Source organism: Coptis chinensis, chromosome 2 (assembly GCF_015680905.1).
Source record: "Coptis chinensis isolate HL-2020 chromosome 2, ASM1568090v1, whole genome shotgun sequence".
Classification (NCBI taxonomy): domain Eukaryota; kingdom Viridiplantae; phylum Streptophyta; class Magnoliopsida; order Ranunculales; family Ranunculaceae; genus Coptis; species Coptis chinensis.
In genome coordinates, this window is record NC_141457.1 from 23,589,094 (window position 1) to 23,608,967 (window position 19,874).

Here is a 19,874-nt window from a genome sequence, read left to right on the forward strand (position 1 = left end):
AAAATTTCTTTTTTTTTGAGGGGTTGCCCAATCCAATTTGATGAGTGCCCAATGGAATCACCTAAAATAGAATTGTATGGGGTCCTCATGTTCAGGATCTATGGCTGCCATCCGTTTTCATAGGGTATGATTTAGGCAAACCCAAAAGAAATCAAGTAGTGTGATGGTTAAGCTAAATTACTTACTGGAACATGGGGTCCACTTTCCGTCAAACCTATTTCATCCAAGTCAACAAGGCTTCTGTGTCCGGGACTCTGGGCGTCTGGGGAAATGGTTTAAATTAGTTGAATGAATTGGTGTACATTATCTAGAAATAAAATACTGTAGTTGGTTCAGGCTTCGATAGTAAAACAAAGAAGAATTGGGCTACAAAAAAACGACTATGCACTTCAGTCTTTACCAACCAAAAACCCTTAAAATTAAAAACAGAAAGAAGTTCTCACTTTTCAAGAGAGTAAGGAGCAATGAAGAAAAGGAAAAAAAAACGAAAGGGTATCATTTTCCAAGGTAAAAATAGGTTCAAAACATTAATAATATTTTTCAATTTGCTATAGTTATAGTTATTTGAGTTTTATTTACTTATATTTGCTATGATATTGTTTTGCAGGAGTTATAATGATTTGTCCTCTCAAAATAACAAGGTATACTCATTTTCTGAAACATTTTTATTTATATTTTGCGTTTAATCTTCCTCGTCAAAAAGTCGGTATATAAAACCTCCCCGTATCTAATCAAACTAACAAAACACTCCTCTTTTCTAAAACAAATTAAACCAACAAAAATACTCCCGAAAAATTATCCCGGTACCACCGTAAACAACCCTCGCATCTCTTTCATCTTTTTCACATTTAAATTTTTTTCCCCACACCATAAACCCTCGCCGCTATTTACCCTCTCTCTATTTCCTGACACCACCGTAAAACGAAGTTGATAAAATGGTCGAAGGAGAGAAACTAGCTAAAAGTAGTAGAAAAATGAAACAATGTTCAACTTCTAACAAAGAAAAAAAGAAGAAGGTTGGTAGCGAGGCGAAGTCGATAAAAGTCACAGATCTGGTAATAATTTGTTACAATGTATTTTTATATTTTCGTAGTAGTTAATTCAAAAATTTATGCTGTTAGAGTTTTATTTTTAAATTTGCATAGATGATCTTTGTTATTAATTGGTTTTCTCTCATTATAACAGAATATAAACAAGAAGAAGTTGTACAAGACATTTAGATCTTCTGCAGTAGCTCTGTTGGGTCTTGTGCAAGATTTTAAGGAAATTCTTAGAGATGACCATATTGCGAAGTTAAAAGAAACACCATTTAGAAAGTTGTTTATGGGGTTTCACGATGGTACAATAACGAAGGCAATGTTAGAAAAGCACCCACTGCATAATCAAAGTCTTAGAAGCTTACTCGAAGAAAGGGCGAAAATTCAAATTCGGGAAAAATAAGTGGGTGGAGTTGACTCCAGAAGATGTAGCTGTTACTTTTGGCCTTCCAGTGCAGGGAAAGATAGTGACATTCTAGTCGAGAACACTTAGGCAGAATGCCATTGACGCTTCACCGTTTATGCAAAGATATTGGAAAAAAGAAGCCAAAATAACAACTATGGTTGTATTAGCTACATTGAAAAAAATTGTCAACAAAGAAGATAATGAATCTGTTGAAGACGTTGCTAGACTAATAATCATATACATGGTTATGTCCATGTTTGTCAATAGCGGAGCAAGTGGAATTGGATGGTTATTTCTAACACATGTGGAGTCTTTTGATGCGATGTGGAGTGTTGCATGGGCCACATCTATCCACAAAGAGTTGATGACCAAGGTTTATAAATGGGATAGTAAATCCCCGTTCACTATATCAGGATGTATTATTCAGCTCTTGGTAAGTTATTTAACTTTATGTATAAATGATTGGCCATCCCGATTAACTATTAAAGATTGTCTGATCCATAGCAGTTTTACTCTGCAATCTTAGATTTTCAGAGTAGTTTTACTCTACAATCTTAAATTTTCATAGTAGGTTTACTCTGCAATTTTAGATTTGCATAGCAGTTTTACTCTGCAATCTTAGATTTTCATAGTAGTTATACTCTGCAATCTTACATTTTCATAATCTTAGATTTTCATAGCAGTTTTACTCTGCAATCTTAGATTTTCATTGTAGTTTTACTTTGCAATATTAAATTTTACTCTGTACTTTTAAATTTTCATAGCAGTTTTACTCTGCAATCTTAAATTTGCATTTGATGTGCAGTATTTTCTATGTGAGCATGTTGCTATATGTGAGCCTGTAAATGCGCACTCCTTCCCAAGAATAGCAAGGTGGTCTATGGAAAAACTGAATGAGAAGATGACTAAGGATTTTAAGCTAGAAAATGTTGAAATGGGGAGCGTGATGATAAATTTGAAATTGAGCGAGAAAGAAACAAGATTAATAAGCCATGTTTCTGCTCCAAGTGAACTGGATTGCTTGAGAAAAGAAAATGAAGACTTGAAAAAAGAGAATGATCAGTTGAAGGCTGAAAACACTCACTTGAAAAAGTTGTTAAAGATCGAGAAGTTGGATATGGAGAATGACATAGGTGAGGCAGAAAACAAAGAACAAGCAAAGTTGGACGGAGAGGAGGAAATTGGAGAGGCAGACGAGGAAGAGGAGGACAAAGGAGAGACAGGTGAAGTGGATGAGAAAGGACAGATAGATGAAGAGGAAGAGTCCGAGTCAGATGAAGTGGATGAGAAAGGAGAGGCAGATGAAGAGGAAGAGTTCAAGTCAGATGGAGAGGAGGAGAAAGGAGAGGTAGGTAAAGAGGAGGAGAAAGGAGAGGTAGATGAAGAGGAAGAGTCAGACCAAAAGGAGGAGGAGAAAAAAAAGTTAGATGGAGAGGAGAAAGGAGAAACAAGTGAAAAAAAAGGAGAAAGAAGATGCAGATGGAGATGGAGAGGAAGAGAACAATTTGGATGGAGAGGAGGAAATCAAAGAGACAAAATCAAATGGAGAAGAGGAAAGCGGAGACACAAAATTAGATGAAGACGAGGAGAAAAAAGGTGAGGGAGAATCTAACTCGATGTTTAAGAAAGTTAAGAAAATGGAGAGGATGAAGAAAACATCAACGATATATGAGTTCGGAGATATTAAAAAGCAAAAAAGGAAGACAAAAGTTACTGAACCGGTGATTGATGTAGATGATTTCGAGACTCCACCACTACGAGCGGAAAAACCTATGTCAAAACCACACTCAAACAAGTTGTGGAAGCTATTTGATAAAGAAAAGATGTCGTTGGTGGAAAGCTTCTTCAAAAAAGCAAACCAGAAGTAAAATTTATTTTTCCAAAATATATGTAAGTTTTTATGTTTTCTTATTGTCTATGTAGTTGCACTAAATTTTTTGATCGTGTATGTTGCAGTACAATTGCGTGGATGGACATCCAAACGCATTTGAAAATACAGGGGGAACAATTGAACCACATGATGTTGAACTTATTCATTAGTGATAAGGTAATTCTTTGATTACTCAAATCTTTTGAAATGAAAAAACTTACAATTTAGTTATTTTTCTTACTGTTTATGGTAGATTATTGATTGGTACATGCACTTCCACCTCCCAAAGGAAGTGATGAAGCTAATTGGATGTTCTCCACCAAAGTGTCTCTATTTCTCATCATTTGCATGGGTAAGCATCTTCCATGTAATTTAATTACTGAAGTTGAATGTGTAATCTGTGGTTAGTCTGCATTCTTATATTTGCAGACTAAATTCACAAAATCTCTGAAGATGTAGTCTGTGGTTATTCTGCATTCTTATATTTGCATAGTAGTTTTAGTCGTGAAGTTGAATCTGTAGTATGTGGTTATTCTGCATTCTTATATTTGCAGACTAAATTCAGAAAATCTTTGAAGATGTAGTTTGTGGTTACTCTGCATTCTTATATTTGCGTAGTAGTTTTAGTCTGCACTTTTAAGTTTGCATAGTAATATAACTTCTTTTTGCCCAACACTTGAGATTTTATAGTGAAGTCAGTTACAATTATAACGCATAATACTCTTACTATGCAAACTTCAGAGTGCATAGTAAAAAGTGTAAAGTGTTAAAACATTATTGTTTAGTGACTTATTTATTGTAGCTAGCTTTAAGAGATCAACATAAACAAGGCATGAGGTCTATGTTAGAGATGTCCTAAAATAGTTGGATAGCAAGGTCGCCCATATGTTTTTCATCATAGATAGTCCCAAGCTGAGAAAGTACAAAGATGGTCATTATTGAACTTTGTTTCATGTTGATACTTTGAATTGGGAATGGACGCACTATGACTCTTTAAGGCCAAAGAACTACAAGAATAGGAAATACATTCCGTTAGAAGATGCTAAAGTTTTGGTACGTGAAATGTTATTTTAAGTTACTATGTAAATATAAATATATATGCAAATCTATATTTACATAGTTTTGGTAATTTTTTGTTCAATTTAATGCAGCAAGAAAGGGTGGTGGAAGCTATTAGATGTAGGCGTCAGGAGCTAAGGTTGCCAGATGTGGATTTGATGAATGATATCAAAGTTGGAGCATGCCCATAACAAGGAGCATCGTAAGAACTTAATTTCCCGAACTTAAATGTCTTTTTAATCTCTTATCTCTTATCTCTTATCTGAAACTTATTTTTTGGCATTTTCCGTTCAGATTGTGAATTCTTCGTCATTATGTTCGTGAAGGCTATAATATGTGGAAAAGCTATGCAAGATATAATAGTAGAAGACGCGAGACAATTAAGGGTTGACTTGACATATGAGATTGTATCAAGCCAACAAGAAAAATGGGATCCAAAAAAAGAATGCAAGAAATGAAGAGCTGATTTTTCGTATTTCTAGTTTATTACGTTGTGTTTATTTGTGGTAAACATTGGAACTATTCTAATTTGGGAGTGTTCGATTATAATGCACTATTACTGTTAATGTGTTAGAGTTATTTAGTATTTAGGTTCTACATATTCAGTCTTTGTTGGATTATACTTTTTTGTATGGTTACTCTGCCAAAACATTTTATTATGATGGATTAAATGTTTATAGCTTTTCTGGAAATATTATGTGTGCACAATCTCTTTCTCTGTCAGGTTAAGCACCAATATAATTATACTATCTATATTTGTGAATCCAAGGTTACTTGAAAATCACTTTTTGTCCTAATAACATACTTCATTATGGTAGTGTGAGGGAGTAATATTCACATTAAATGAATACCACACACGTGTCCAGTATATACAGAACTAACAACCAACCTCGTATCCTCGTCCTCAGAGCTCGCTTCATAGTGACTCAACTCAGGCAAGCAACCTCCACAACTCGCGCCCAGAGTGATGGCACCACCAACCGATCTCTCGTACTTGACCTTCGAGTTCGCTTCAAAGTGACTCGAGTCCAGGAGGCAATCTCACTAAGAAGCGACCTCCATAGCGCTCACTCCTCTCGCTCCACAACGGCTCGTAATATAAGCCTTTATTACACCCATCAAGACCAAAACTTCAGGCACGCAGCTCATTGATTCTCCATAACTCGCCATCATGGCTCATAAGTGACCTGAAAACCTGGATCTGACCTGAAGCGGGAGAGCAGGAGGCGCGGGCATCTTACCTATATAAAGAGGATGAGGAACTACGTTTGACCTGATTCAAGTTCCCCCCTAGAGAGAACTTGATACGTAGGCAATTCGTCCATACGAACTCGGTCACTTTAATCCAAACATCCTAATCCCTTGATCAAGCCTACATTTGTAAGGAGAACCAAAAGCATCTTTTACATTGGCGCCATCTGAGGATCGAATTACTTGAAAATTCATCTACTCAAAATTTCCATTTCTTTCGACCATCTTCCTAGAATCAGTAATTTTCAAGCCCACTGTAACGCCCGTATTTAAAATATGTAATTATTTATTAATTAATTAATTTAATTATTTATTTAATATTCGCTGGATTTGGATTTGGGATATGTGGGCATGGTTTATGGGCCCGAGTCTGTGTTGGGCTTGGGTTTCAAACCCAAGTATATAATCACATTGTTCTAGAGAATAGGGTTTTTAGAGAAAAAAATATAATAAAAATGGAGGCAGAGATAGAAGCTGGATTTCTAGAGCGTTGGAGCGCGACGATTCGGACTAGGAGGATTCGTGGAGCTTGGGATTAAGGTGAGTAGTTAGTTTTCTACTTCACCGGTATACAGAAATCGTTTTATTGTTCATTCTTCTTCGTCCTGTCTTGTTATTTTCTTTAAACTAGTTAAATATTGGTATGTTAAATATTGGTATATTGTTTTTGGGTTAGTAGTGAAACTGTTTGAGCTGTTGAAGCTCGACAGACGTCAATGGCGGCGCAAGACAGAGAGATCGTCTCTGTTGCCTTTTAAACTTGTATTGGGTTGAATATATGGTGTGTTAGTCGGGTATAATTGGTTGATGGAGGTCAGGGGTTAAGTACTGGAGGGTGGTTGTCGGTGATTGGATGAGCTGTTCAAGCTCTGAAGAAGTCGTTAATGGCTGACGTTTCAGTGTGGAGAAAGGGCTGTCGTCTGTAGTGTTGGATGGACTGTGTGTGTGAAGGTAAATGTGGTATTGACGCTGGGTTGGGGGTGAGTTCGAAGCTTGAAGGTCCATTAATGGTGGCACGCCCAGACGTCCTCCAGTAAAATGATTCAAACTGTGATTTGGTTGATTTTGTTGGTTATGGATGTTTGATTGAGTGCTGTAGAGTGGTGGTGGTGGGGCTGTTGAAAGCTTGAAGCAAGCCATTAATGGAGGTCAAATTTTTTGAGATCTAGAATTGATGAAGGGTTTGGATTTAAGGATTTGAGGTTTTTGCCTTAATTAAAGTGGTAGGGGTTTTGCATTGGGGTAGTTTCGGTTAGGTCTTGTGCGGGGGCGATGGAAGTGGTGGCCGATTTGGTGGCTGCTGGAGGAAGGAGATGACCGGCTGGGCCTTGGTTGGTTTCTTGGGCCTAAACCTTTGTTGGTTGGGTGATAAAAGGATAAAATTGAATAGTCTACCTACGAAATGAACGATGAACTCAAAACGTAAGTAAACTAAACTAATCTTATGATGCTTATATTTATCAAAGTTTCTCTACTCTCAATTCTATCGAATATAGTGGAGTAGGAAGTTCGTTCCACTCCTAGTGCTCTAGCATGGAATGTTTTCTAATCTAATTAGTCGGTCTTAAGTCAATGAGAGCTTTACGAAGATGATATACTACGATACTTACTGAATTTGATTACTTGAATTTAACTACGAATGCTATGGAAATATGATTGTGTTGAATCTAGATAAAGGATTAGAGGGGAATTGAATCCACCTCAAATCCAACTTAATAGCCTAACATAGATTCTTGTATCTCGATTCTTACGTTCTTACGGCAAGAAATTCGAGTTCTAATCCCTAGTGTTCATGGCATTTCTACCGAGTACTAACTAGCATTTGAGGTCGCCCACCCATTCTCATGGCTTAATCACGACCTTCTAGATTGGAATAGATTCTACAATGTTTCTACACTATACCACTAAGTTTTCATCAAGGCTTCATCAACCCCTCTAATGGAGGTTTTAGTCTTGAGTCATCAAACCATCATTTCCCATTTCATTATAACTACACATCATATTCAAATTCTAACTTAACTAAATTAACTAACAATGGTTCAATCTATTTAAACTACGGAATGATAATCAACAAGAATTAAAATCAGATCTATAAATTGAAATAACACAATTCAAATTGAGAAAACAACTATTTTATTTATCTAATCAATCAAGAACAATGATTCAAAGACTTAATCTAAAACAAGAATTGAAAATGGAACTAAAGCTTAATTTAATTAATGAAAACAGATCTAGAATTATCTATATTAATTTAGGTCTAACTAGCTACCATTAACAAAGAGCTAAACTTTTGTTTTTATACTTTCAGATCCAAAAATCGTGCATGGGCTTGGAGCCATGTTTTGGGCCAGAGAATCAGGCTCAAAACCCAATTCTTTCAGTCCAAAAAGGCCTCTTCAGCTGCAGTTGGCTTCCACAGACTTTTTGTCCACTTTTACTCCTCTGATTGGGTCAAGGCTTAGACCATTGGAAAGCTCTTTCCGAGCCGGTCATTTTGACATAAGGTAGGCCCAATTCCGAGGTCTGAGTCCAAAGATACGGCTTTCGGAAGTTCTACTGACTTGTGTGCTGTTTCAGTCCATGTCGACTTTTCAGCTTTTGACCGGGCTTTAGGAAGGCTTTATCTTCTTGAATCTTGGCCTTTAATCATGGAACTCCTTAGTAACCGACCTTTTCTCCTTTATCTCACTAAAGTGGCACATTTCTGCACATAATAGACTTTGAAGCCTGAAATGCATAAAAACACGTAATCAGTGTTAACTCTTAATTATTACTCACATAATTGGTCCAAAAGTATGATTGTTAAAGGGTTAAAACTACAGTTTTGGGCTCTTATCAAACCACCCCCAAACAGCATTTTGCTTGTCCTCAAGCAAAGATGAGAAATTAAAATAAGTGACCAAAAATGGAGTTCTATCTACTCTCGTTTGAAATTTGAGTCGCATTTGCATTGACCCTATGCAATAAGGCCTTAAACCACTAAGAATTTCCTAGTGGACGAGTTATAGCCTGTGAGAGTTTTCCAGTGAAGGTACTCACAAACTTCAACTATACTACAACGACTAAGAAATAAAACTATTGTTTCCTCATTCATGTCCCAACTATCTATACATCTCACTAGCAAATGAATAAGAATAACCAAGTCAAAAACCTAAGCTAATATATGCATAATAATCAATCATCTATGATACAAATATATATACTATGAGTAATACTATGAAATGCCTAGCAGGTTCAAGTTTTGAAAAACTCGAATAGCGCCCTTAAGTAGGTCCTCACATAAATGTCAAGACAAAACCACTCTGATTTTTCCACTCAAGTTTAAGCTACTCCAAGCAATGCGGTGGGCACACTTTACCTTACAATCTCAATGACAACAAGGAAGCGGGGTCGATCAAACACATCTGCCACTTACTATCACACTAACCTATTCCTAATTGAGCTAGAGGTCTTTATTAGGTGTTGGGGGATTAGGAGATAGTTTAAGAAGGAAGGAAATGGATATTCAAAAGGACAAGTCCGAGATAATAGAGTCTTCATATTATGTAACTTAGAGAAAACCTTGTTATTTTCTTTTGCTTCTATACTTTGTTTCCATCCTTAGCCATATTTTTTTTTTCTTTTCTTTGGCTTTTGACTTCCTTTTATTCTATTTTTTGGAGTTTTTATTTATTTCTATATATATATATTTTTTCTTTTCCTTGGATGGAAACTTCTTTTTCCAAGCAACTAACTAATTTTTGTTTACATAATGTGTTTTTCTCTTCTTCTTTCTTCACTCATTCTATTCTCGGACTTATTCTAAATTGGGTAGGTTGATTTATTTTTTCTATTTTGTTTTTGTTTTGTTTGTAAGGGTAAAGGAATTGTGGTTTATGGAAGGCTAAAGAAAGGTCAGAGGGGCTAATTAGCGGAAAATAATTTATAGGTTTGAATTTCTGGCTATATCGATCCAAAGAGGGCCTAAATTTCGCTTTAGGATATGGCATAGTGATCAAGCAAGTGGACGTGTGATATCTCTATCCGGATTTTACTCTTTCTTGTGTCATTTCTCAAATGTTTCGCTCATATAAGGCTTTTAGGCTATATTCTCACAGGATTTGTAGAATAAGTACTCTAGCCTAGATTTCAGAAACTTACTGCTAACAATCATAGATACTCATGTAATATATTTATAGATAAATGCAAAGATTATTACCTATATATTAACCTAAGTTCTAGCAATTATTCTGATGCAAAAGCTACGCGAGACTTCTAGATTGTTAAGAGCATGGAGAAAGAAAACAATACCAATATTCCTAAGTGTATAGCATAACTTATTTATTTATATTTTTGATTTTTTTTTTAAAATTTTAACTAGAAAACAAATGCATATTATACATATTTATATCCTAACAGATGCCTCAATTACACGTGTTTCTATGCCCCCCCCCCCCTCCCAAACAAGAATCATGCTTTGTCCTCAAAGTATTGTAAATAAAGATGGTAGGAAAAATACCATTGAAACGTGTGAAATTCAGGAACATCTGCAAAACAAAGTTAGAACGTACTACTATAGGAAATAAACCGACGCTTAACTCTATAATGAAGTTCCACCCATTATAGGGTTAACAAAAAATGAAATTGCTTGGGACATAAGGACACTAAAAAAACTAAAACTTACCTTATCTCCCCGCTTTAAGCATCCTCCTCCTCATTAAAGATATGAGGTTCCTTCAAGATCCGCCAATCCATTATAACTTGCCAAGCTTGCCGCCATTTATCATCTACTAATGCTAACCTGTTAAGTGTTATTATGTCCGATGGGATGTACGGGCGACCAAATGAGGCTGCACCGCCATCCCAACCAAGTCATTATTCGAATGAGCTTAACCACCCTATTGGTGGGTCTCATGACTTCAACCCTTTTCCAATCTATGAATTGTGCACGTAATACAGGTAAACAACTACGCATGATGCGTCTTACCAACACAGGCATAAGAAGATACTTATGCCTCATGGTTTGGGCTCTCTTAAGACTAGTGACCAAAACTCGGGGAATGTCATAGTGGCGACGTCCCTCAGCTAAAGCGAGGAAAATGTCACCGATGATATTGCTTTTGCGTATGAACCGCCATTCCCCAAAATATTCATCAGGATAAATAACATGGTGGTGCCTACGTTTAAGGAAAGGCTACCAAGGGCAATGCTATATCGCCCCTGGTCCATTACTCAAAATACCCCTCCCCCATAATAATCATGGAAATATGTATAATCATAAAGATATGCATTATTAGTCATATATGCCCATGTGTGAACAGGATCAGGTATTGGTATTCCTAAAACTAAGGCGACCAAATTTTTATTGAATTCATGTGTCGTGTCATCAAATACGACGGAGAATTCTTGATCTCCATCCTGATTACAATAGAATTTAACGTGGTCATAGAAATAAGCAGTAAGTTGTGGTGAATATGACTCGTCATCACTTACCGATAGATGGCGACGCCATCCTAACTGCAGGATCCTGTGTCGGAACCAGTGTCCATAGGTCTCGGTGCCCAACACATCTTCGAAAGACTGTTCAGGTATGACTATAGGAGATGTCATCACAATAACTCTTTGAACAGTTCCACAAAAATCCTGGAATGACCGTCTGAAAATTGGAAATTTCCACGTTCACAGAAACCAGCGTCGCGGCGGCTTCGTGTAGGCGCTGGGTCGCACTCTTGTGTAAATGCGACATAGTGTTATGGCGCTGGTCGCGCTTTGGTATGAGGGGGTGGTCGCTCGACAAAATTCTTCAAAAAAAGTAAGGCGCAGTTCTAAAGCGCTCTAACAAGCGCAAAAAGCGCTCGTAAAGTACCAAAACCGGAGTTTAGATGAAAAAGAAAGTAAAACTTGGAGTGGATGGTGCGGGATGATGGTGGTGGAATATTGTGGTTTGTTAGTGTAGAAAGAAGGGAGTTTAAATAGGTTATGAGCTTCCAAAACGAATTGGGAAGTTCCCTATTTGTTTGAAGGCAATTTCCGGAAATAGGAAAATTCCCAAAACCGAAAACGGAAACAAGCCATTTTCATGATTTCCTAAAAATCCTGGTATCTTTCATACTGGATTTAGAATAGTAACTTCTAAACTCCCCTAGATTTCATGCTACCACCACACAAGTCATAGATTTGCCGATATCGGCCAAATTATCAACCTTTCCTCCAAGACAACGTAACATATATATGATCATATAACGACTTATGCTCGGTCTAAATATTTCCACCCCCAACCAAGTCGGGAAGGTGGGATAAATGATAAAACAAGCAGTACTCGAAAATAACCCATTATATTAAAAATAAAATAAAATATAAATCCAAACAACATTAAATAAACACATTACTATTTAAATTTAACTACTGAATTAAAATCCTTCTAATAAAACGAAATTATGAAATAACAGCGAACTCCAACTGGGGTGAACACCTAGTTTTGTGATGATGATGGACCCTGAGATGGAGATTGGCTTGAACCCTCTGTCCTTTGGCGACGACGCTCATGCCTGTCGGACTCGGCTGAAACAGAGTCCTCCACGGGTGGCATGCGTCGTAGCATCTCTATTCGGAACAAGCGTTGGGCTTCCATCTCAGTACCGAGTACTGCATACTGGGTTTGTTGTTCCTGGTTATACAACAAATCTCCATGTTGTTCCTGGTTTGTTGTATAACAGTCTCTATGTTATACAAGATATCGTCCAGAACCCCTCCGAGCATTTCAAATCTCCTCTGAAGGTTCCCTTGCTTCTTTTGAACTACTATCTGTCTATTTCGGATATCTCCACAAATACCATAAACGCACCGCAAGGCAGTTTGCAACACTTGCATGCGTTCTACATTAGAATTACACTTCTCTAATGCATCTTCATCCATCCATGTCATATCTTCCCTTTCATCCTCCGACTCATCATTTTTTTTCTTCGACAACGCCAAGTCTCTTGGATGCAATCCAGATAGATACTTGCATTAGAATGCAATTTGATCTTAATAGGAGCAGATCTTGCGGCAGCTCTAAAGGAGAGCATGATCTTAGTGATCAATACGGGAAGAGGCGCTTAAACTCTTCCCCCCTCCTCCGAATCACATTAAACATTAAATCAAGGATGCAGAAATTATACTTCTTTGTTTGCAAAATCCAGAGAACGTGCGGACATTGCAGCCGATATCATCGACTTTGTCTTTTCCCGGGGCGTTCCTACCAATCCACCGAGCTCTGACCCGGTTGATTGGTTCTCGTGGTGGTCCGGCGGACGAATGGGATGTCGGATTGTATTCACCCTCCACGACGGTATCCTTCATCAAAGCGAGGAAGTCCAAGATATCTTTGGGGTTCCTGAATTGTCGTTAGTAGGTTGCTTTCAAAGCGTAATTCCTAACGATTCGCCTAACAACCGCCGCGTTACTTCTCTCTCGCGTTCCTCCTAACTTTATGAAAATCCTATCCCCTTCCAATTCTCGCTTTTTATAAAACTGTTCTACCAAATCATAGTGATAGAACTCCTCAGTTGAGTACCACAGTTCGTTCCAATGTCTCTTGAACATCTCCGCGTCATAAAATGGTGCAAAACTGTCGGAAGCAAACGCGTTTTCCAGCAAAATTCTACGTCGTAGCGCCATTGAAATTTCTTAGACTACTAATGGTTTGTAGACTGTGGGGGAGGCGAGTTTGAAGAAAACTACTAAAACGGCGTTGGTGGTGGTGGTGGAAACTGTAATTGGTGGGTGTTTTTCGAAGTTGGGTTGGTGGTGATGATTGTTTAGAGAAGATTTAAGGTGGATTTGATTTCCTTGTTGTAGGTGTAGTTAGGTTTTCTTCCCTCTCTCTATATTTATTTATTTTATTTTATTTTTTTTATTTTGGTTTCCAAACTTGTAACCGGCGGTTTGGGGTTGAAGTGGAAACACTGTGCGTGTGGGTTGGGAAGGAAGGAGACGCGCTAACGTCGCGTGCGGTTTGGGCCCAAGCCCGCTTTGAATTGCGAAATTTTCTGATTTTTCGCGCAATTTCAAAGTCAATTTGCCGCTTCGTTACTGGCCCGATTTTGGCGAATGAGTTATGGAAATGATCAGTAGAGAATTTCCAATCCAATGATCCATAAAACACTCAATTCCAACCATGGGTGATGTATAAGAGGGTGGAAGAACGCCTCGAAGCGCGTGTGTGGACGTAAGTTATGCTTAACGAAGGAAATCTAAGTTTAGATTACGCCAACCCAATTGAACTAATGGGCCTAAACAAAACCAATGGAAAGTTCGAGCAATCCCGATGGAAATATCGATCGCTGCCCACCCCCAAACAAATTTTAAACACAAAATTTGTTTACAACGTGGTCGATTTAAAGTCATATTCCCAAGACTTGTTGGATTGCTATTTCTATGATTTTAAGAATTTTAATTTTAATTTTATTTGTTTATTATAAGAAACACGAAAAACAATAAATACATAATTCACTCCATAGAGGAACATGACTCAAAACCGAAAACATGCAAAAGTGGAAAACGTGAATTATGTGCATTGTGGACTTAGGATCCCAGATTTATTACCACACACTCCATAGGGAGGGCCCGGTTACTGAATGGTGTACTTATCAAGATATGGAAATGAAAGTAAGTACACCAAATGACAAGGGTCATCCTCATATGCGGTCCCCGTAAAAGGACTTCCTCTACATCGAGACGAAGTTCGTGAAAATGTTTTAACCGTTGACCATTAACTTGAAAGGTACTGTTGTCATTTGGATTTACCAAGGTGATTGCCCCATAAGGGGTGACTTCAGTAACTAGAAAAGGGCCAGACCAACGAGTTTTTAGTTTGCCTGGGAAAACATGTAGACGGGAGTTGTAAAGCAAAACCTTTTGACCGACCACAAACTCTTTGCGAGATCGTACGAATCGCTACGGATTTCTTCAAGCTCATTCAATTGCAACTTGCGTTTGACACCTGCCTCATCAATATTGAAGTTAAGGCTTTTTATAGCCCACAGAGCACGGTGCTCTAATTCAACGGGCAAATGACATGGTTTCCCAAATACAAGTCTAAAGGGAGACATACCTATAAGAGTTTTGAAAGCAGTTCTATACGCCCAAAAGGCATCCGATAGACGCTTTGACCAGTCTTTTCTATCAGGGTTTACAGTTGTTTCTAAAATCTTTTTGATTTCCCTATTAGAAACTTCTACTTGTCCGCTAGTTTGTGGATGATAAGGAGTTGCTACTTTGTGTGTAACTCCATACTTTTTCACTAGGGATGCAACAACTCTGTTGCAAAAATGTGTTCCACCATCACTAATGATGGCTTTAGGAATGCCAAACCGACAGAAAATATATTCTTTGATAAAAAATACAACGGTCTTATGGTCATTGCTACGGCAAGCTAGGGCCTCTATCCATTTTGACACGTAGTCCACGACAACTAGAATATAAATGAAACCGTGGGAAACCGGGAAAGGACCCATGAAATCAATGCCCCAAACGTCGAAAATTTCTACGATCAAGATTGGATTTAATGGCATCATATTACGTTTCGTAATTCGCCCAAGTTGTTGGCAACGAATACACGTCTTGCAATGCACTTGGGCATCCTTAAAAAGGGTAGGAAAATAAAATCCACATTGCAGAACTTTAGCGGCTGTTTTCATCCCACTAAAATGTCCACCACACTCTTTGTCATGGAAGAACGATAGAACTTCATTATATTCCCACTGGGGAATACAACGACGAATAATCTGATCCGCACAATACTTAAAAAAAGGTAGGGCTCATCGGTGAGTATAACTTAACTCGGCCAAAAACTTCTTACGTTCATTTCTTGACCAATTATAAGGCATAACATCAGCCGCTAGATAATTTACAATGTCAAAGATACCATGGTTTGAAAAAAATGGCATACGATGATGCTCATCGGGAAAAGAGTCCGGTATGGACTCGAGAATCGATCGATCGTCATTTGTGAGTCTAGATAAGTGGTCGGCAACTACGCGTTTTCGATCCCTCTTTTGTCCTTTATTTCTAATGTGAACTCTTGCGAGGAGAAGGATCCATCGATTAATCTCGCTTAGCATCCTTCTTTGCAAGAAGGTACTTTTAATGGTGTATGGTCCGTGTAAACTAAAGTTTTAGAACCAACCAAATAAGGGCTAAACTTATCTAAAGCATAAATGACGCTAAGAATTCTTTTCTGTAGTTGAATAATTTCGTTGAGCATCGTTTAATGTTTTACTAGCATAATAAATGACAAAGTGGACTTATTATCTAGTTTTTGTCCCAAGATCGCACCAACCGCATAGTCACTAGCATCACACATGAGTTCGAAAGGTTTAGACCAATCGGGAGGTCAGATAATTGGTGCAGAGGTTAGCTGCTGACTTTTAAAGTTTCAAAAGCCCGCTTACGGTTAAAATTAAAATCAAAGATTGCATCTTTCAAAAGCAGATTAGTTAAAGGCCTAGCTATTTTCGAGAAGTCTTTAATAAATCGCCTATAAAAACCTGCATGGCCTAGAAAGGCTCTAATATCACGGACAGTCCGTGGTTTAGGTAGAGTCGCTATCTTATCTAGTTTGGCCTTATCCACTTCGATGCCATCACTAGATACAATGTGACCTAGTACTATGCCCCTTTTCACCATGAAATCACACTTTTCCCAGTTTAAAACGAGGCTCTTTTCTTCACACCTTGTCAAAACCTTAGACAGGTTAGACAAACAGTTTGTGAAGGAGTCTCCATAGATAGAAAATCATCCATGAAAACTTCCATAAAGCGCTCTACCATGTCACTAAATATATGAAGCATACAACATTTGGAAGGTTCGGGAGCATTACAAAGGCCAAAAGGCATTCGTTTATAGGCATACGTTCCAAAAGGGACATGTGAAGGTAGTCTTTTCTTGGTCATCAATATCAATAATAATCTGAAAATAGCCTGAGTAGCCATCCAGAAAACAATAAAAAGCATGACCAGCTAGGCGTTCGAGCATTTGATCTATAAAGGGTAAAAGAAAGTGATCCTTTCGTGTCATAGCATTTAAACGTCTGTAATCAATACAGATCCTCCATTTCATAGGACCTTGTGTGACAACATAGTCACCCTTTCCGTTATTAACCATGGTAACTCCTGATTTCTTAGGAACTACATGAATGGGGCTTACCCATTCGCTATCAGAGATGGGGTATATGATACCCGCATCGAGTAATCGTAAGACTTCTTCCCTAACCACCTCTTTCATGGCAGGGTTCAAGCGACGCTGAGGTTCGCGAGAAGTCTTCGCGTTATCCTCCAAATGGATACGATGAGTGCAAACATTAGGGTCAATTCCCCTTAATGTCACTAGGAACCAACCAATCGCAGACCGATGTTCCCTAATCACCCGGATTAAACGTGTCTCTTCATCCATAGATAACAGAGAAGATATAATTACCGGATGACTACCATCCGGATCGAGTTGAATATATTTTAACTCTGGGGGAAGGGGTTTAAGCACTGGGGTGGGAGGAAAATCAATAGATGTTTCGTCGGGGTCCTCATTTTGCATAATGAATACTTGCTTAGGTAGCAAGTCTTCATACTCAATATGTGGAGCAACCGAAGTGTCTAAAATTGGTGTGGACTCAAGGATGGTGTTGACTTCCTCTAAGTAGGAGTCATTTACAAAATCTGACTTTCTAAAAGAAAGGAATTTGTACATATTGTTTTCAGGAAACGTGTTGTTAAAATAATCTTGAGCTAAGCTCTCGATCATGCTAACCTCCCCATCTATAGACCTAATCCGGTAACTGTTTCATCATTTTAAAACATTTACCTCAACCGTGAGATGGCCAAAAGATAAGGACATCTTACCATCGCGCAATTAATAAGCGCGTTGGCGGTTGCTAAAAGGGCACCCTAAGATGATCGGTACAGAGAGTCATTACGACTTACGTAGATCGAGGATAACAAAATCCGCAGGGATAGTAGAAATCCTGAACCTTAACAAGCACGTTTTCTACTACACCCTTAGGATACTTAATAGACACTGTCGCCTAATTGCAACGTTATTTTTTGTAGGTTGCATTTCCTGTAGACCTATTTGTTTATACAAGTAATACGGGAGTAAGTTAACACTCGCCCCCAGGTCTAATAAAGCGGTCGTCATGTGGGAATCTCCTAAGGTGCATTTTACAGTAGGACGACCAGGGTCCTTGTACTTAATAATTCCATTATTTTCGGATAAAGTTGGGAATTGTTCAGTTAAAAAGGCGTCTTTAGGTATGTTCGTCTTACGCCTAGTAGTGCACAACTCTTTAAGAAACTTAGCGTGATTAGGTAGCTTTTTAATAGCTTCGAGAAAAGGAAGGTTTATCGTTAGATTTTTGAAAACGTTCCTAATCTCCTTGAAGTTGGTATCCCTGGTTAGCATGGCTAATTTTTGAGGGAATGGTGGTTTCGCTTTATATTTAGTGTATGGCTCGACTTGATGTGTAACCTTGGCTTTCTGTTTCTTAGGTTGTGGTTTAACCGGTACCCTCTACGGTGGTAGGTTCTTCAGTTTTCTATTTCAAAGATTATCTAGTTCGATATCCGGTGTAGGAGTATTGATGGGGTAACTATAGGCATAGTTACTTTGTTATCAACCACCTTTCCGTGAGCGGAGAGTGGTGATGGCATTAGTCACCTACTATTGTCGTTTCCATACTAGTATTACCGTTTACCTCAAAGGCTGTGTTTGTTGTTTTAGGGTTTGGTATCGCTTTGTCCCGAAACACGCCTTTTGGTTGGGCTTTCTCTTGGGCTAACTGTTGTATGCCCCGATTTATGGATTGTAATATCTGTTGGTTTGATTGAGTCATTGATTGGAAAAGTTGTTGGGTAACCTCAGTATAAAGGCGTCGATCACGGTCGGGTTGTGTAGGTGTAGTAGTCGCGTGTGGTGCATTTGGAACTATCTCACGTTGATTATTTATGGGTGGGTTTTGATAGTTACTATTGTTAACGGAACGATACCTCTATTGGTATTATAATTATTATAATTATTTCTGACCTTGTGCTACACCTTGTGTGGTTGCGCTTTGGTTGTTATAATTATTATAATTTCCCTCGACCTTGTCCCTCGCCCTTGCCTAGGTGGAGCTTGATTATAGTTGTTTGTTTGCCTAACATTTTGGTTATTAAACCCTAGAGTTGTAACTTGTTGATTGTTTAAGCCAACTAAAGTTGGGATGTTGTCTCCATGGGGCATTAGGAATAGGATAGTTATTAATGGAGCAAACATTATCTTGCTCTAATTGTTGTTGTTCATAGGCGAGAGGACAATAGGAGTCAGGGTGCTCAGGACTCAAACAGAAATTACATGGGTTGGAGTTGACATTCATGACGGGAATAGGCTTTTGTTGAATAGAAATAGCCTCTACTTTTTAGTTAGAGATTCGATTAAATTTTTAAGTTAAGGTCGGGTTTCATCTCAAACATACCGGGCGTGCCTTAACTGTTGAAGAAGAACTAGCAGAGCGGGGGATATCATCACTCCCCAATTGTTATTGCGTTTAGTTTGTTCTTCTAAAAATTTATAAGCCTTCGAGGCTCCTTTACTTAGGAAACTACCCCCATTCATTACGTCCAAGGACTTCTTTATGGTGATGTTGAAGTCCTTTGAAAAAAGGCACTAACTAACGTGTCTTTTGCTAGGTTATGGTGTGGACACTCTATTAGCAGATTGGTGAACGATTCCAAGCCCCTTTAAAATGATTCATGAGGGTTATGTCGGAAGAAATGAATCTTGAAAAGCATTTCATCCGTCTTTAGGGGGGTAAAAATGTTCCATAAATAGTGAACAAGTTTAGCCCACGAGTCCACGAGTTAGCGCTTTGGGCGTTAACCAAGACGCTACCTTATCGGCTAAGGTGAAGGGAAATACCCTCGGTTTAATTTGTTTCGCACCAACCGTAGGAGGATGATGGAATGTTGTAAGGACTTGTTCAATCCTACGCGATGTGTTGGTAAGGTTTTTCATGGCCTAAACCATGGAAAGCGGGTAACAAATTAAATATGTTTGGGGATTCAAAATCCCCATCGGATCGCTAGAACGATGCAAGATTTAGGGCTATCGCCAAAGCTTTGTAGAAGTCGGAGAGAGGAGTCTCTCTTTCTTCACCCATTATGTCAGGTATGGTTGGTGGAATAGTAGTTAGAGGTGTTATGATTGGTATACTCGATATGTTTGTTTGTTGACGGTTATTTACATTCGGTGTTTTTCTCCG

General features: G+C 38.3%; 1 protein-coding gene across 3 annotated transcripts; it reads left to right on the forward strand.

The window, feature by feature from the left end:
* The first annotated feature begins 273 nt into the window (after nt 1–273).
* Nucleotides 274–4,938, forward strand: LOC147515440 (uncharacterized). 3 transcript variants are annotated; one of them, XM_086594475.1, is made up of 6 exons: nt 274–507; nt 608–641; nt 3,400–3,490; nt 3,567–3,665; nt 4,465–4,574; nt 4,667–4,938. In XM_086594475.1, exons 1-5 carry the CDS (start codon nt 465–467, stop codon nt 4,561–4,563), a joined length of 366 nt encoding a protein of 121 aa, XP_086450601.1. In that variant the 5' UTR covers nt 274–464; the 3' UTR covers nt 4,564–4,574; nt 4,667–4,938. The 3 variants fall into 3 exon arrangements, 2 of the variants coding, with proteins under 2 accessions (XP_086450601.1, XP_086450600.1); XM_086594474.1 differs by lacking the exons at nt 3,400–3,490; nt 3,567–3,665; nt 4,465–4,574; nt 4,667–4,938 and adding an exon at nt 1,186–1,911; XR_015213438.1 differs by lacking the exons at nt 274–507; nt 608–641; nt 3,567–3,665; nt 4,465–4,574; nt 4,667–4,938 and adding an exon at nt 2,373–3,307 and having other exon boundaries at nt 3,400–3,501.
* Nucleotides 4,939–19,874: the final 14,936 nt, after the last annotated feature.

What these genes read in the sequence shown, in the direction of transcription:
- LOC147515440 (XM_086594474.1), top strand. Translation starts at nt 383, where the DNA reads ATGCACTTCAGTCTTTACCAACCAAAAACCCTTAAAATTAAAAACAGA. An exon ending in AAAGGGTATCATTTTCCAAG is followed by an intron (nt 508 to 607) that starts GTAAAAATAGGT and finishes ATTGTTTTGCAG; the next exon opens with GAGTTATAATGATTTGTCCT. An exon ending in TGTCCTCTCAAAATAACAAG is followed by an intron (nt 642 to 1,185) that starts GTATACTCATTT and finishes TCATTATAACAG; the next exon opens with AATATAAACAAGAAGAAGTT.